This window comes from Oryzias melastigma, linkage group LG4 (genome assembly GCF_002922805.2).
Source record: "Oryzias melastigma strain HK-1 linkage group LG4, ASM292280v2, whole genome shotgun sequence".
Taxonomy (NCBI): Eukaryota; Metazoa; Chordata; class Actinopteri; order Beloniformes; family Adrianichthyidae; genus Oryzias; species Oryzias melastigma.
In genome coordinates, this window is record NC_050515.1 from 27,042,962 (window position 1) to 27,059,619 (window position 16,658).

General features: G+C 41.7%; 1 protein-coding gene across 1 annotated transcript in view; it reads right to left on the reverse strand.

The window, feature by feature from the left end:
* The window catches only part of LOC118598707, a 116,413-nt gene that overhangs the window by 86,434 nt on the left and 13,321 nt on the right, over positions 1 to 16,658 (reverse strand). Inside the window, exon 3 of the mRNA XM_036211665.1 lies at positions 11,095 to 11,142. Coding sequence (XP_036067558.1) covers positions 11,095 to 11,142 — 48 coding nt within the window. The remainder of the gene's footprint in view (positions 1 to 11,094; positions 11,143 to 16,658) is intronic.

Genomic DNA, 16,658 nt, shown 5'->3' on the forward strand with positions numbered 1-16,658 from the left:
AAGTAGGCAGGTGAGGTGAAGAGTTGAGTGGTTGCAGCTGGGGATGATCAGCAGCCAGGTGGAGAGGAGAGGAGAGTGGAGAGGGGGAGGAGACTGACAGAGGCACCATGACAATAAAAAAGAAAAAATGTTTTAAAAAATAAATAAATCACCTAAAATCTACTGATCTGCACATTGTCTGATATGATATCTGCACACCATGAGTTATACTGCTAAGCATCTTTTTTAAATGCAACAAAAAATGCTACAGAGCTAATACATGAAAGTTTCCTAACAAGATGTGAGCAGAAACGCATAAGCTATTGCAAGTGGAAGATAAAATATGCTTCTCCTCTCGTTTGTCCTTATGTAGAAAGGACAAATATGAACAATGTCCAACCCCACGTTACTTGAATAAACATAACCGCATTGATCATTTTGTTATTCTGGATATTCCCTCTTTGACCTCTCTCCTCTCTGTGTTTATATATTTACAATAAAACTATTAAATTATCTTTTTTCCTACTTTAGGTTTTCATGAAAGCTTAAGTAAGCTTAAATAAAAGTAAGCTTTGCATTATTTTCTAGATGTTATTAGCATCAATATCTTCAAACATCTTAGGATCTCCTTAGACAATCATAGAGAAAAGTAAACGTTTAAAGAAAACTTTTAGCCAAATGTAATCATTTTTGGTTGTTGATTTGATTAAACCCACATAAAAACTAGTAAAATATCATACATCAGATGAATAAAACTGAATTCATTGCACTAGTTTAAACCCACATGCATGTGCACAGACACACACCTCAGTGAGTGGATGAGGGAGGAGTTTCTTTCATGTGCCCCCTCCTGTCACGTTGTTGCTGTCCTGAAAGCTGCTCAGAGACACACGAGAGGCTTCCATAACATTTCCTGCTTTTAGTTCAATGAAGTGCGGTGGAACAGCTTCAGCAGAATCAAAGGATTTTCTGCATTCCAAGCAAAATGGAGTGAAGATTAACTCTTTTACGTGAGTGTTTGCAGTCATAGATGGTGCTTCTTTAAGGACACAGGTTGGAGGTTTGCTAAAGCCGGAGATCGAAACAACACACTGTCTTTAACCTAACCCAACTATTCAACCATCTATGCAGTCATGTAACTAACATAAGTCCATTATTCTAATGGTTATGCAACAAAACCTTCCTTTCTACATCAGAATCAGCTGATTTACGTTGATTAACTCAACTCTTTGCTAGTGTAAAGTGTTGCACATCAGATAAAAGCTGCTTTTCTCGGCTTCAGAATCTATTGGATTTGCATTCATTGTGTCAAAGGTTGAAGAGTTACAGTAATTCAAAGAACGCTGGAGCTAAAGCTCTGGTGTTAAATGGTTAACCTGTAGATTACACAGTTGGTCCAAAAAGACAAACATTAATATTTTCACATTTTTCACGTAGCAGATACTTACTTTACAAACCTTGCACTAGTTAAAGTTACCATAACCAAAAAAATGCAAACACTGGAGCTAAAGCTTCGGTGTTAAAGCTATTAAAGCAAATTCTTTTTTTTTTTCAGGGACCGGCCCTTCACTCTAATTTTTGAAGTTTAAAAAAATCTCTCGCTAGTTTTACTTTGAAAATCGGAAGCCCGAAAAACAAAAACAAAAAAAGCCTAAATTAGCCAAAGCAGCTAGCATGTAAATATTAGCCAAACACCAAAACAGCCTAAAAAGCTAAAACAAACAAACAAACCCTAAATTAGCTCAAGCAGCCAGAATGTAGCTGAAATCTTCGCTAAACTAGCTAAAATTAGCTCAAGATAACACCAGGCCTTCAATAACAATAACATTAAATGATCTGAAGGGCCAGATATAATTACTCGGAGGGCCGGATCTGGCCCCTGGGCCTTGACTTTGACACACGTGCCTTAAAGAATCTCCAGTTGCTTCTTTGTTTTAGGTGGCCAGCTTCTATAAAACTCCCCAAAATGCGAAACGTTTCATTTGACACAGATAACATTTTTAATGAACAACAACAATGTAATTAAATCATATATTCAGACAAATGTTTTCTCCGTCAGGTCCAAAGAAAGAAGAAAAGACATGAATTTTGTAAGAGTTTCACACCATCTCCACAGAGCACGGGTCGAACAGAGAGGGGGCCATTAGGCCAGCCTGCGTCCTCTTTTGCAATATAATTAAGCCCTTCTGGATTGACCCCGCACCAGCTAAACCTCCACTATTTGTGATAATTAGTCCAGAATGTGAGCTGTCAACATGCAAAAATCGCGCCAGTAGGCCCACAGTCCCATCACCTCCCCCACTGTGTTCAACAACAAGCACCTAGCCTCGGCCTCTGGAATGCATTAACTTTCCTCCTCTCTTTTTTCCCTCGGCGACTCATGTCAAATCCAGGTCCCTCAGAACAAAATCTTAATAATTAACTGGCAAATTTTAACATGATTGCTTCTGACACACCTACTCTGGTAATTATTGCTTTGAGGCCGTGTGCTAATGAAATTAATGCAATCATTGCCCCAACAAATTAGCATAACTCACACAAATGGCCCACATCTGAGGAGCGGTTGCAAAAATGAGAAGCAACATGCAAGAAAAAGCAGGATAAACAATAGAAAAGAGAAATGTTTGGCGTACCGAGGAGCAGAGCGTGATCGGAGCTCTTAATGACAAAAACCTCTTAATGCCAACCAAGGATGATTGCAGTAATGCATCACAGAGTGAAGGCAGCACACACCAGATGATTATCGCTATCATTAGAGACATAGCTGATCTACATATACATCTCTCTGTGGACAAATATTAAACGGCCATGCCACTGCAGACATTAAAATGTTATTATACTAATGCATTAAGTTACTGCGGCAGAGTTCACATCAATAAACTCTGGAAGTATCTCAGCCACCTTTTTGGTAATTGACAACCATGGGCACCGGTCCTCAGCCATGACACTGTTCCCTGTTAGTGCCGTCCGAGCCTCTGAGAGTGGGACTTCTCACTGTCTGCCCCTAATCCCCAATGATGATGGTGATGATGCCATCAGCGCAGTGTTGGAAGGCAACAGTCAGGTGAAGTTGCTGCTAAAGTGCAGAAAGCATCTCCTCACAGCTACAAGAAAAGCAGAGACAGTCGTAACGAGTAAAAACTGGGTTTGCCTGCAGCCAAATGCTGACAGCGACTGAGACAAACAAGGAAATGGCCTCCATTTAAACAAATGCGCCTGACATTCTCACCTACAGGTTAGAGTCTGCGGGTTAGCGTGACACCAACCGTGTCTGAACAAACAACAGCAGCACAGAGTACATCTTTGCAGCACTCCAACGATTGCTTCACGTGATTATTATGAAGGTGTGCAGAAGTCTTCTCCTTTTGTGAAACAGCTTGAAGGCATAAAGTGCTTCTGAAGACTTACAAAGTGTAGAAATTTTAGAGAAGTTAAAAAAAACCGTGGGCTTTTCCATCTCTTCAGCATCCTTTCAGTAGTTAAAACAATTTGGTATCAAAATTATTGGTTTCTTAAAGGCCTCCTGCTTAGCTTTTGCTAAATAAAATAAATAAAAGCTAACAATCTAAAAATATTTTCTTGTAAAAAAACAAGTTTAGGCCTTTAATACCTCAGCAGAAGATATTTCCCTATATTTTTTAAATATTTACATTTTAATTAGATATAAAACATATTTGATTTTATAACAAGTTTATACACACCTAATGTTAAAGACCCACTCTGTTGAGAATTGTGTTTTGGGTGTTTTGCGACATTCAGCTTTAAAGGGGCCCTACCATGATTTTCTTAAGTCTTTCAGAGTAAACTATATCCATATATATGATCATATTTCACCTTTGGAACACTAAAAAAACAAATGATTTACGAATATTTGCTATTTTTGTGAGTTTTTTTCCTGAGGCTCTGCCTGCGTGCTGGTGGCACCGATTCCATGACGTCATCCTGGAGCTGTTCTTTGGCAGCGTGTCTTCATTTCTCCCACGAAAATAAACATCCAAAAGTTTTCAAAGTTTGCCTTTAATAGGCCCCTCAATCTCTATACCGATTCACAATCCTTTAAGATAAGGTCTTAAAGGAGCCTGATCACTGCCAGCTCCGTGGAGAAATTAAGTGTTGGTGTTAGACTGGGGGCGGAGCTGTCAGAGCAGACTCTTCCTGAAAGAGGCGGTCACACTCTGTGACATCAGCACGTGAGGACCTGCTCGTTTTTGTGGGTATGGGAGGGGCTGCTGTTGAGAGCTCAGGTTTTTAGAGGATTACTCTTAAATGCATGAATGGATCAAAATTCCACTTTGGGGTTCTTTATAGTGAGGAATGAACAGTATCACACACTTAAATGCTCAAAAACTTGTTTTTTTTTCATGGTATGGCACCTTTAATTATTTGTAAGCTAAAAATTGCATTTTTGAGTATTCCTTTACTAAAATCATTGTGAATAAGGAGCAGATGAAGAAGCTGATCTAGAAGCTAGAATCAGCAGTCCACAAGCTCGCAGCTCCATTTTAATGCATCCACTTGTAAACAAATGGATCCATGTCAATCTTTGTTTTCCTCATCTTAACTAAATCTGGATCTAAACTGTACACCTGGATAGCTCTGATATTGCTCACCCTTTTTTGTTGCACCGGTAATGTAATTTGAGATTGTGAGGGGCTGTAAGCTAGAGGGAGAGACTGTAAATAGAGGGATAATAGGGAATCAGGGTGGGCTTATTCTGCACCAACAGTCCCTCCCACAACTAAGAGGTGAATTTCTTCTGCTGCTCTGCAGAAACTATGTCCTAGATTTTTTTTTATTTTTTTAATTTAGTTTAAAATCGGCATAATAATAATTAAAAGACCACTGGGATTGGAGTAGAACTTTAAGTAACTGACATGATGACATTACCGGAACATTGTTCTGATTAGCACGTTTCTGTTCTCTTTGAAGCATCACCAACCTCCATATCAAAAATCCTCTTCACCTTCATGTGAATCATTTTCCTGGGGACACAGACCTTTCCGCCTTTGCTCAATAATCAACGTACAAACAAATTCTTCTAATTCATCGTTCGCTTTCTTTGCACCTCCTCCACGCAATTGTTAGCTTGTTTCTAAATTGCGCCATTCTCTGACATGTTTAGGATCCACCCCAAAACTCGTGCAGATTCCTCACCAGATTATTGTTTGGTGTACGCCACAGCATGAAGTTTAAACGCTAAATTGAATGAGCATTTGAGTCAGCGCTCTCTCTCCCTCTGGTCACCAAAGGGAGCCATCTCCGGAGTACTGACTGCACTACATCTCCCAACAGCCCCAGTGTTCCTGGATGCTGCTCAGCTGTCTTCAATCTAACATTAGGCGTGTTTGAGATGACCAAGGCGGACCCGGCGCTGCGCAAATCGCCTGGATTGCGGTGCATGTTGGGTAGTTTCTTGCACTGACGTCAAATGTGCGACGTCACCAAGTATCGCGGGAAAAGGGTGGGTTCAAGGCTCCTTCCTAAGCCTGCGCAGCCAGAAAACAGGTACTGCACTGGCTTCAAGCCGCCTTAAGGACTACAAAACAATGCATTGTGGGAAACAGTGTCCTAAAAGTTCTTGTAGTTCAATGTGAAATAACTGGCGCTAAATGAAGGACATCGGTGTATTATTTTACTCTTTCTGGAAGGTAGTGAATCACTGATAAAAAAATAAACAAGACTTGAAATAATCTGTGGTTATATTTGTTATTGTTGTCTTTAAAATGAACTTTATTTTCTATTTTATCTGTTTATTTGGGACAGTGCACATGAAATAAATCCCACGGCTATTTTTTTTTTATCAGCTTTACTCTGAAAGATGTTAAAAATAATATAAAAGACACAACAGCACAGATCATACTAGGAGGAGTGGCATATTAAAATTCAACCGAATGGTAAGGACAACCCCCAACTCCTTGTTCTCGTACAGTCTCGTCGTTCACCTTCATCTCAGGCGCCTTTCTCCGCCCCCTCCTGCAGCAGCTTAGTCTCGGCGACGATGCAGGTGAGGATTTGGGTCATCTCAAACACACCTAATCACCCACCTGCTTCTCAAGCAGCACACAGAGCCTCACTCTGTGTGAAGTATTGTTTGTGCCGCCCCGCCTGCATTACTGAGCGTTTACACCTGAACCTGATCAACTGTTTCTGACCATGATTATTTTCTGATATTAAAGACCGGCCAGTGAAAGAAGTTTAGTATAAAGTCAGTTTGTTCAAAATAAAATGAATTGTTCTGCATGGAATTTGGATCAAAAGAGGTATTAACGTTTTTAAGAAAATGAGTCATCTTCAGACATATGATACTTATCTCATCTTCTTTGCACTAACACAGCTCATTGACACACTTTCAGTTTTCAGACAGTTTCTGAAGCCAATTCAGCATGACACTGATCATGTTCTGTCACTTTTCTGCAGGTTTTTTTTTTACATTTTTAGATTTAAATGTCTGTATTAAGCTTTCAATAATGGATCACCTTGATCAAGTCAAGTAGCTTTTGTATCTCTGAGAGTTCCTCAAACCTTTTCTACAACAGTATATTTATCATTTCCAGTAAGCACCTTTTGTTGTATTTGCGACAAACACTGCAAATCTTCCTGGTGTTTTATTGAGTCAACTTTCCTGGCATTTTTTTAAACTACTTTACAATATGTGGATATGGATTGACATTATTGGCAGCTTCTATGGACGAAAGGATGGAGGAATGCTAAGATGTTGGTCTTAGCCCTTTAACACCTGAGGCGCCACTGGTGATGCTTAAACACAAAATCTTTAACGTACTGTAACTTTTCAACCATTTGCAAGATAATTCCAGCAGATTCTGAAGGAGAAAAGCTTTTCTTCTTCAGAATCTGCAGGAATTATCTTGTGAATAGTTGAAAGGTTACAGCAAACCAAAGAACATAAACACATGATCCAAGCAAGTGGGTTAATTCTTTTTTAAATGATAAGCACTGGGAACCAAACAGGGCCCACAGTTTTTGGTAATGGAGTGCAGAAGGAGACGGGGGAACCCTCACAGATCTCCAGAGGGTGTTGTGTCGGTTGCCTGGTAACAACTGAGCTAATGAGGTCAGATGCAGCGGTAGCAGGTAACGCTAGTTAATTTCCTCAGCAGTGACACAGACTGTGTTTTCACAAAAAATCAACCACTGACTCTCAGGAATAAACTTTCTGACATTGACAGGAAAATGTGAATGAGCTCGATTCAGCTGCCTGTGGGAGGGGTTGAGTTACCAGTGTCATCAAATAATTGTTAAAGGAAAATTAAATCTTCTAAACGCCTTGATGCTTCAAACAAGTTCTGCTCCAAAATAACCAAATTTAGCATCTAATTGAAAGTTTTTTGTTGTTTTATTCATACACTGTAAAAAGTGAAACATTGGATCCATTAAAAAAATGTTATGTAATTTGTTACACTTAATAGTATTAGTTTTTAATTAAATTACATTTTTAAATTGAGTGAGACATCGACCCAAAATTTTAATGTGATGAAAACTAAAAATCTTTAAAGTAATGAATGACAGAATTTTTGGTTAATTGATTCAATGTTTCAGTTTTTCCAGTGTAGCTGGAAATGAATTCAAGCATCAAGGGCTTAACTTTCCAACATTTCCATGAAAAGCTTTTGGTTGTTTTGCTAACTGCGTCTTTGAGAAATAGGTGCTAAACAGCCTGAAAGCTTGTTAAATATCAACAGAATTTTTCGGTTTGAAGCACTTCAGAGGTGCAGAGTGGAAGACAGGAGCATGTGTGCAATGATTGCTCATCACAGTTGAAGCAGTTTCCTTGCACAGTTGTTACTTATTTTCCTTTTTTTGTTATGTAAATGTTATTACATTTATTTTATTGCCCTAATTTTTCATTGTCTATCTTGAAGTTGGGCAATCTACCATGCTGAAAATCCATTCCGATAGGTCCCCTACTTTTTATTTTCTTCATAAATTCTATCTGCAAAGTTTCCTAAATAATTTAGTTTCTCTTGTTTGCAGACGATGCATCAATTTTCTACTTGGGAACAAATTAACCTGAACTAATGGTAGCGTTAAAGGAAGAAATGGCTGACAGGAACAATCTGTTTTCTCCAAGTTATTTTTGATTTAGGAGAAAACAAAGTTCATGATTTTTATCACCAAACAGTTGGAAATTTAACACTAAATATTAATAAAGTTAACGTTAAGTAAGAGAAATAAAAGGTCTTAGGGTTATTTTGGATTAATAGTTAAAATGGAAATCTCTATTTAATTATTTGAACAAGAAAATTTGTAGAAATTTAAGAATTCTTTACAGAGTAAAGGATTTATTTAACAGTCAATCCTTTCGCATGTTATTTTATTCTTTTATTTTACAGTATTTTAGGGAAAAGCATTCTGTGTTCATACAAAGCCTTTGCTTCTCTTACAGAAAAATACGAATAATCAACAAAAAAGGCAGCAGAGAACACACGAATAATCTGTGCTGAATCACAACTGCTAAAGTTTGCAGATTTAGTTGATTTAAAAATGTCATTTATGTTAAAAGTCAAATTAAAAGCTCTCCCAAGCGTCAGTCAATCGGTTTTTTCATTTTTTTCAGAAGATGATAGCAACAGGAGGAAATATAAATTCAAAGTCCCATTTGCACGCACAACTCTGAGACACATCGGTACAAACTACAAGCAAAGTTGCATAAAAAAAAAATGTTTGAAGATGGGATATTTTCCGGAGTATAAGTTGCAAGAGCAAAAAATGTCTAATCAAGAAGAAGAAAGCCATTTAGAAGTCACTCTGGAGAATAAGACGCACTTTTAGGAGAAGAAGTTGATGTTTCCGAACAAATCCGCAAAGCTCAGCGTAGCTAAAAAAATAATAAAGAAATACAATAATTCTATTGTTTTGATCTGTATAAGAAAAATATCTAACTTTAAGTGGAAAACAATCATATTCTCTCCCAAGTTTGTTTTGGATGACACTTCTTCTGCTGCTGTCAATAGCAAATACTTCAGATGCAGCGCCCTCTGGTGGTAGTTAGCAGAAACAACCACTAAAGGACAACCGGTGTTTAATGGGAAAATAACAAGTATATAACACTTTTGATGTCTAAAAAATAATAAAAATAAAACATTTATAAACATAAGTCACACTCCTTGCTAAACTTTGAAAAAAAAATACTGTACAAGCATAAAAAATTACACGGACAATACATACATGTAAGCTACTGACCAAGATGGGTTAAAAGCATCAAAAATGAATCAACCCCCCCCACATGTCACCAGTTTAGCATTTATTGTACTTGTCTGCTAAAAAATGTTTTCACCTGCATTGAACAGTCTTGAGGTAAAAATAAAATTTAAAGGTCAACACAATGTTCATAAACTCTAAATGTGAGTCAGCAGCCATAACCACTACACCGTCTAGTGGTGGAGTCCAGGTCGCATGCTTAACTTAAATTTAAACCTGACAATCTGCAATGTCAAAACAGGAAGTCATTGTTGATGGTTTAAGAAGCAGATAGAAATGTAGAAATGTAACGTTTTGAAAGATTTGTTGTTTCTGTTGTTTATAATGACGCCTTTTTGATTAAAGGGTAACCAAACAGGGAAGTTGGAGGCTGACTCCGCCCACAGCCGAAATGTGAACATCCAGTCAAAGGGGCAGGGCTTGGGGGCTGGATTGTTATTACTGGAGCTTCAGATCATGACGCAAGACTTTTGAAACTTAAATGGTTTGACAAATCACAAAATTCAAATGTAATACTTCAATTCAACCTGTAGGGGACAGTACATATATAGTTTTTGACTATATATTCAATAATTAAACAAGCTCATTTTAATTTATGAAAAATTTGGCAATGACCAACAGACAGCACTTTTAAAGCCTCGTTTATAAAGGTCAACAGACAAAAAAAGTTGATTTAGGGTTTGGTTACTGTTTAAGTAAAAGAAACAGATTATATAAGAACTTTCTTCATTCTTCTCCAATTGTTCAAGCCTAAAGAATGGCTAATGCATGTTTCTTTGTAAAAAAAAAAAAAAAAAAATGAACAATAAACCATTCATACATTCATTCAATATTAAATTGATATTGACACGAAATAATTGGTGACTAATTCATTTTGTGGATAATGAGTCAAATCTCTGTAATGTCAAGGGTTGTTTTTCCAGAATGAAAGGAAAACACTGACAGTTCTTCACATCCTCCTTTTATTTTCATAAACAAACTGCTGAAAGGTGCGTTCATGGCTCAGAAAACAGCCTCAAACTCCAGGCCAGTTGTTTTTCTGACTGAACGGAAACAAGCTCAGATTCATGAAAGAATAATAACCGTCACTGGAGACTTGCTTTCGCGGTAAATGCTTCATTTGGCTTGTGTGTGCATGATTCCATGTTTAAAATACATTAAACTCCTGAAAGGTCATCCTCAAAGTTACTGTGACATTTCCCTCCACAGAATGGATCGCCCCCATGCACAGGCACAGGGACGGACAGCAAACCCACAATAAATAAAACACTCAGCAGCCAGCTTGTGATGCTCTGACCCACGGCACAAGCATGAATACAGGCAACACATCAACAGCACCCGTCCTAATCTGAGATGGTTAGTAATGTGGCCACCTTATCCAGCATGCAGCCCCATCTGTGATGACACATGAGCTCCACCATTTCACAGGAATAAGCCCAAACACCCCTCACAATGTCTCATTGGAAAATTTGCATTGGGAACGTAAGGCAGGAAAGCATGATTAATTTCTGCTCATGAAATGAATACAGATTTTGTCATTACATGGCTTGTATCCTTTGCCAAACATTGTAATGTTTCACTCTCCGTCCCTGCTGCAAGTGTTCTGCTGCAATAATAAGAAATAGAAGACAGCTTACAGCTCATAAGCAACAAAACTGCTGGTAAATCAGCTAAATCACAGAGCAAAACAAAGAGCTGATTGCTCATTAGTATTATGGATCTGCTCTGGTTAAAGCTGCTCTGTAGAAGGCAGACACTGTTTAATGGCTTAAACAGTTTCTATGTAAACGCTCAGTGCTGACATTTCACACAGCAGACTTTTAAAGAATGAGACATCATCAGCTGCGTCTTTTTTTTTCTTTTTTTCGTTTCTCCAGCAGGCCCCAGCACACTTACCTTGGCCTTACAGATGATGCACTGCAGCCTGTCGGCACACCCACATCCCTGCAAGGGAACAGCATTTCATTAAGAGTCATTAAGAGACAAAAGCAGCTTCTCTCTCAGAATGACATGAAAGAGTTGCAAATCTTTTGTTTGTGTTTTGATCAATAAACTAATTATGTTTGCTGGGCTATATTTAACCCAAATGTGTGTTATGTGGAATAATGCTAATTTAATTACACTGGTAAAAGCCAGCATAGTTGGCTGGCCTTGGGGAACAAAGGGAAAATATAACTCTTGAGTGAAAAGCACATTGTTGTTTTCTGTTTTGTTCTTGTGTTTTGTACCTCGGGGCCAGAGCAGCCGCCGCAGTTACATAAATAAGAAGTCCTTTTCTGATGCATGCACAAAGACTGCTCAAGAAACGGAAAAAAAAACACACCAACAATCTGCTGCTGAGGATGCTAATGACAACAAATAAAGCAAATCCTCTGCTAATATGCATGACATGCTGAGGAACATTTTGATACATGGTAATGGCAGATAATTACAGAAAGCTACTATTAGGCAGAGTAATTGTGTAAAGAGGAGCATGGCCCCTGGCTCTGGTGTGATTGCTGCCAGTGTTGGACTGATGAATATAAACCAGGTCTGTTTGCTGAGACGAGAATCGTCAGGAAATGCATTAATGCTATATTTAACTTCCCTTATTTTAGCTGTTTGGAAACACAAACGCTGAAGTGCTTCCTATTAAGCCCGACAGAGTCAACCTGCATGTCTGAATTTGTCTGCCAGCCTCCTTTTGGAAAATGACGGCTACACGCTTTTGTATTTCCTGCAGCTGTCGACGGCGAGGCGCACCAGACCGTGCTTGGCTGGTGCAGTCCTCCCGCGCCCTTGTACATTAAGCTGCCGGGGCTTTCACCCCTCCAGGAATGAGCTCCCTATAATGAGGGTCAGGGGTCAAAGTGCTGCAGCGCCTGGAGGCCGGGATCTCCCAGGCACACTCAGTCACTGACTTTGTCCCTATATTTAAATCCTGCCTCTGGACATGTTTTTAAAAGGGCATCTCCTAACTAGTTCCCAGTTACTAATTAGTTTTGTGCCGTGCTATTTGTCTTTGTGAACCTGGAGGAGGAAGAGGGAGCGGCAAAGAAGACCACGATCCTTCAGATCAGAGTGTCGTGAATGCTTATTTTGATATATTTCTTCTTCCAAATGTTGGATCCGGCTAAATGTTTGCCCATATTTCCCACGTGGGCCCTTGCCACGTGTGGTATCAGTCCTAGCAGGCTGGCTCTCTCACGACTCAAATTATTATTGAATTACATTTTCTGGTTTCATAAAATGCGGTTAAGAGGCACTTTGGACATATGTGCCTGACCTGCTTTCCAGAGACGGCTATCAGAGCAAAAGTGACAGGTCAATTGCTGATTTCTGTTCCATAAAAAGGGGAAAGGGGCTCCCTACCCTGAGCACTCTAAAAGGTCGCCTGATCGCTCTGTCTGTCTGCTGTTCTCGCACACATAAACCAAAGTGGTCTGGTAGCATGGGCTCATCGGAGAGTGCGTTTGTGCGTGCCTGCTTCATGAGCTTGTGTGTTTGTCTGTATGTAATTGTATAGTGGGAAGACACACACTTAATGGAAGTGCCTCTTCACTCTGACAGCTGGGTGGTGCAGATGAAAGGTCTGCTGGAGCTTTTCGTCTGCCACTTATCCAAAGCTTGCAGGAATGCATCACAGGAGACACATTTTACTCTTAATTAATATGCAGGGGTTGGTGGATAAACATACAAACCCTAAATGGAATAAAGGAGTGAATTCATGTTTTTTCTGTTTCACTTAGTGATAAAATCAAGAATTCTGACATTGACAATGAGATAATTTGTTTATGAGCAAAAATCATATTGGCTATACGTCTGGTTCATGTACCTTGCCTTATTCCCAGAACAGTAAGGGTTTACTTTGGCTGCTTGAGATTGATTTACTTCCAACGAGGGTTTGTAGATCGCCGCTCTGGCTGTCATCAGAGATCTTACAGCTTTGAGGTGCTGCGCTGACAATGGAGGTGAAAGCATGGTCCACCAGGACACAACGCCTCCAGCCTCCCTCATTAATCCCAGATGTAGGAGTTGGGGACCCTTCTGACTGTGGGCTCAGCTAGACATTCCCAACAGACTCTCACAGCACGTTTGGGACTTGTGAGAATGTCCGGCCTCCTCCTCTCCCAGCCGATGCAGCGCTACAGCAGGTGGTGTTCTGTTGAAAGCTCCGCCCCCTCTTCCCTTAAGTGTCCAGGACACATGGTCAGTGGTAACTACAAGGTTGACCACTGACGTCCTTCCTATGACTGTATAATAGAGGTGGACTGAATGGCCGCTCCCCCCTGATGCTCCAAACAGGTGGTACCAACCGGCTCCAAGAAGCGAAATCTCACAGACTTCTAAAGAAAAATAAACAGCTCACTCCTTATTTTTGTTGGAGTAACTATTCTTGCTCTGATAACTTTTTTTAATATGTTCTTAATAATTTTATTTTTATCCTTTTTTCGTTGGGCAAGATATTTGAGTTATAAACTGACCAATCAGATGCCCCAGTAGAAGTAAGAGGTCTCACATAAAATGTTTGACAGATTTCAAGTAGCTTGGTTTTAGTGATAGGGTTGTGGCCTTCCACCAAGCTCACTCCTGATTGGCGAGAGTGGATGCCATAGAAATAATAGGTGTGTGTGAGTTAATGCAGGGGTACGCAGCACTGCACAGATCGCCTGGATTGCGATGCATGTTGGGTAGTTTTTGCTCTGACATCACTTGTCAATCATCATGAAAAATCATCATGAAAATATCTCGAGAAAGAGGCGGGTGCACCTCACATACCTAGGCCAGTGCAGCTGGAAATCTGGCACTGTGCTGGCTGCAAGCCTCCTAGATGGCTACAAAACAATGCATTGTGGGAAATGGTGTCCTGACAGTCCTAGTTCAGGGGTGTCAAACTTAAGTCCTAGAGTGCCGACGTCCTTCTGAACCCTGCTTTATCTACTACTGATTACCTGGATCAGATGTGTTTAGCCAATAAGAAGCTTCTATGGCAGCTTGGTCTGAAAACATGTAGGACACCGGACCTCCAAAGCTGGAGTTCAACACCTGTATTTTAGTTCGACGGAATGCAGATCAGAAATGATTGGCGCTAATCAAAGGAAATCTGCGTATTTTTTTTTAAACTCTTTTTGATCGTTGTTGAACCTTTGTTTGTTGACCGTGGTTGGAGGACTCAGGAGATCTTCTCCACGGTCGAAAGCTACTCTTCCTGTGGGGTTAATCCCCCTGTTCAGACCCTCAGAGCCTCCGGAGTGTGTGAAGTTAAAGAACCCTTCTCAGTTCTTTTAGAGGAACTATCTTTAGTACTTTTTCTCACACTCCAAGAATGACAACTGTCGGCATGCTAATGTGCTCTGCCTTTTTCTTTTTCTTTGCGGTGCGCTACCTCTCTTGTACACCCCCCACCCCACCCCCGCTGTTGGCTTATATCTCAGGCGCCTTTCCCCAACCCCGCCTGTAGCTGCCTGGTCTCACTGATGATCCAGGCAAGGCGTAAGTCATCTCAAACACACCTCTTGATTTAGACCAGCTTGATCCAATCACTGCTCACTGATGATTTCTGGTTCCAACATGGTGACGTCTGTATCGCGAAAAATTCCGGCTGAATTAACTTTATTTCATTGGAGTTGGAAGTACACTTCAGAACGGAAGGGAGTTCAACTCTCCTGAGGAGTCGAGTTTCAGAGCCCAAGCTGTGTGCGGCGTGGAGGTGAGCCCAACTATCTTCAGCCAGTTCCACTCATCCTCCTACACAAGGTCAAGCTCTTTCCCACTCAGCGCAGTGACATTCCATGTTCTGATTGACACATTCCAGCTCTAAGAATTGTGACTTCAAGGCCCCATCCTTGACTGCGTCCCAATCATAAAGCACTGGCCCCTTGAGCCTCATTGCCACTGAGCAGTCCGGTCTGGTAAGAAATGGTACAGTCCAGTTAATTCTGGCAAACGTTTCCAATCAGTTAAGCCTGAGCGGTTTGTTTTCGCGTTCCATGCATGGTGTAGACCGCTAGTGTATCATTGAGCCATTGTAGTGTGACGACTAGAAAAGCAACAACAATAGAGGTCAACCAGCAGCTCGTCTTTTTCTTTCTTTACTTTTTGTACATCGTGTATAGCAGGAACTTAATGTTGTTTGAAAGAAAATTGTTGGTGGATGAGAAGAAGAGGAAAACGGAAACGCTAGCTTACCACTATATTGGTGCTTTCTACCTTAACGTGGTGGAGGGGTTTGAGTGCTTGAGTGATCTCAGGAGCTATGCTGTCGGGGGCTTTTGCCCCTGGTAGGGTCTCCCATGGCAGACAGGTCCTGAGTGACGAGCCAGACAAAGAGCCGTTCAAAATCCCCTTTATGAGTAACGACACCAAAGAGACTGCTACGTCGCCCGGATTGGCGTCACCGGGGCCCCACCCTGGAGCCAGGCCTGGGGTTGGGGCTCGGAGGCGAGCGCCTGGTGGCCGGGGCCCCTCCCACGGGAAGGAGCGATGTGGGATCACTCCCCAGTGGGCCCACCACCTGCAGGGGAGCTCTGAAGGGGCCGGTGCATTGTGGTTTGGGTGGCAGTCGAAGGCAAGTACCTCGGCGGCCCAAACCCCGGTCATGGAATTTGGCTTTTGGGACATGGAATGTCACCTCTCTGGGAGGGAAGGAGCCTGAGCTGGTGCGAGAGGTTGAGAGATACCGGCTAGATATAGTTGGGCTCACCTCGACGCACAGCCTGGGCTCTGAAACTCAGTCCCTCCTGAGAGGCTGGACTCTCTACCACTCTGGAATTGCCCATGGTGAGAGGTGACGGGCTGGGGTGGGCTTACTCGTGAGCCCCCAGCTCAGCCGCCAGGTGTTGGAGTTCGTACCGGTGGACGAGAGGGTCGTGTCCCTTCGCCTTCGGGTGGGGGACAGGTCTCTGACTGTAGTTTCGGCTTACGGGCCGAACAGCAGTTCGGAGTACCCGGCCTTCTTGGTGTCTCTTGAAGGGGTGCCCCAACGGGGGGCTCCGTTGTCCTCCTGGGGAACTTCAATGCCCACGTGGGGAATGACAGTGGCAGCTGGAGGGGCGTGATTGGCAGGAATGGCCTCCCTGACCTGAACCCAAGCGGTGTTTTGTTGATGGACTTCTGTGCACGTCATTGTCTCTGCTGCTTTCTGGAGCTGCGGTCGCAAGGTCTCTGGTGCCTGTCGTGGTGGCAACCCCCGAACCCGGTGGTGGACACCGGAAGTAAGGGTTGCCGTCAAGCTGAAGAAGGACTCCTATCAGGCCTGGCTGGCTTGTGGGACTCCAGAGGCAGCTGACAGGTACCGGCAGTTTAACGCCGGAGTCACACCGGACGCGAGAGCGCCGCGAGGCGGCGCGGAGCGCGCGTCGATTCGCGGCGCTCTATTGGTCACACCAGAAGCGATTTGTTTCCGCGACGGTCGACGGGCGCTTCTGCTAGAGCTATTGCTTTTTTTGCCATCATGGTCAATAACCAGGATATCTCCCCGT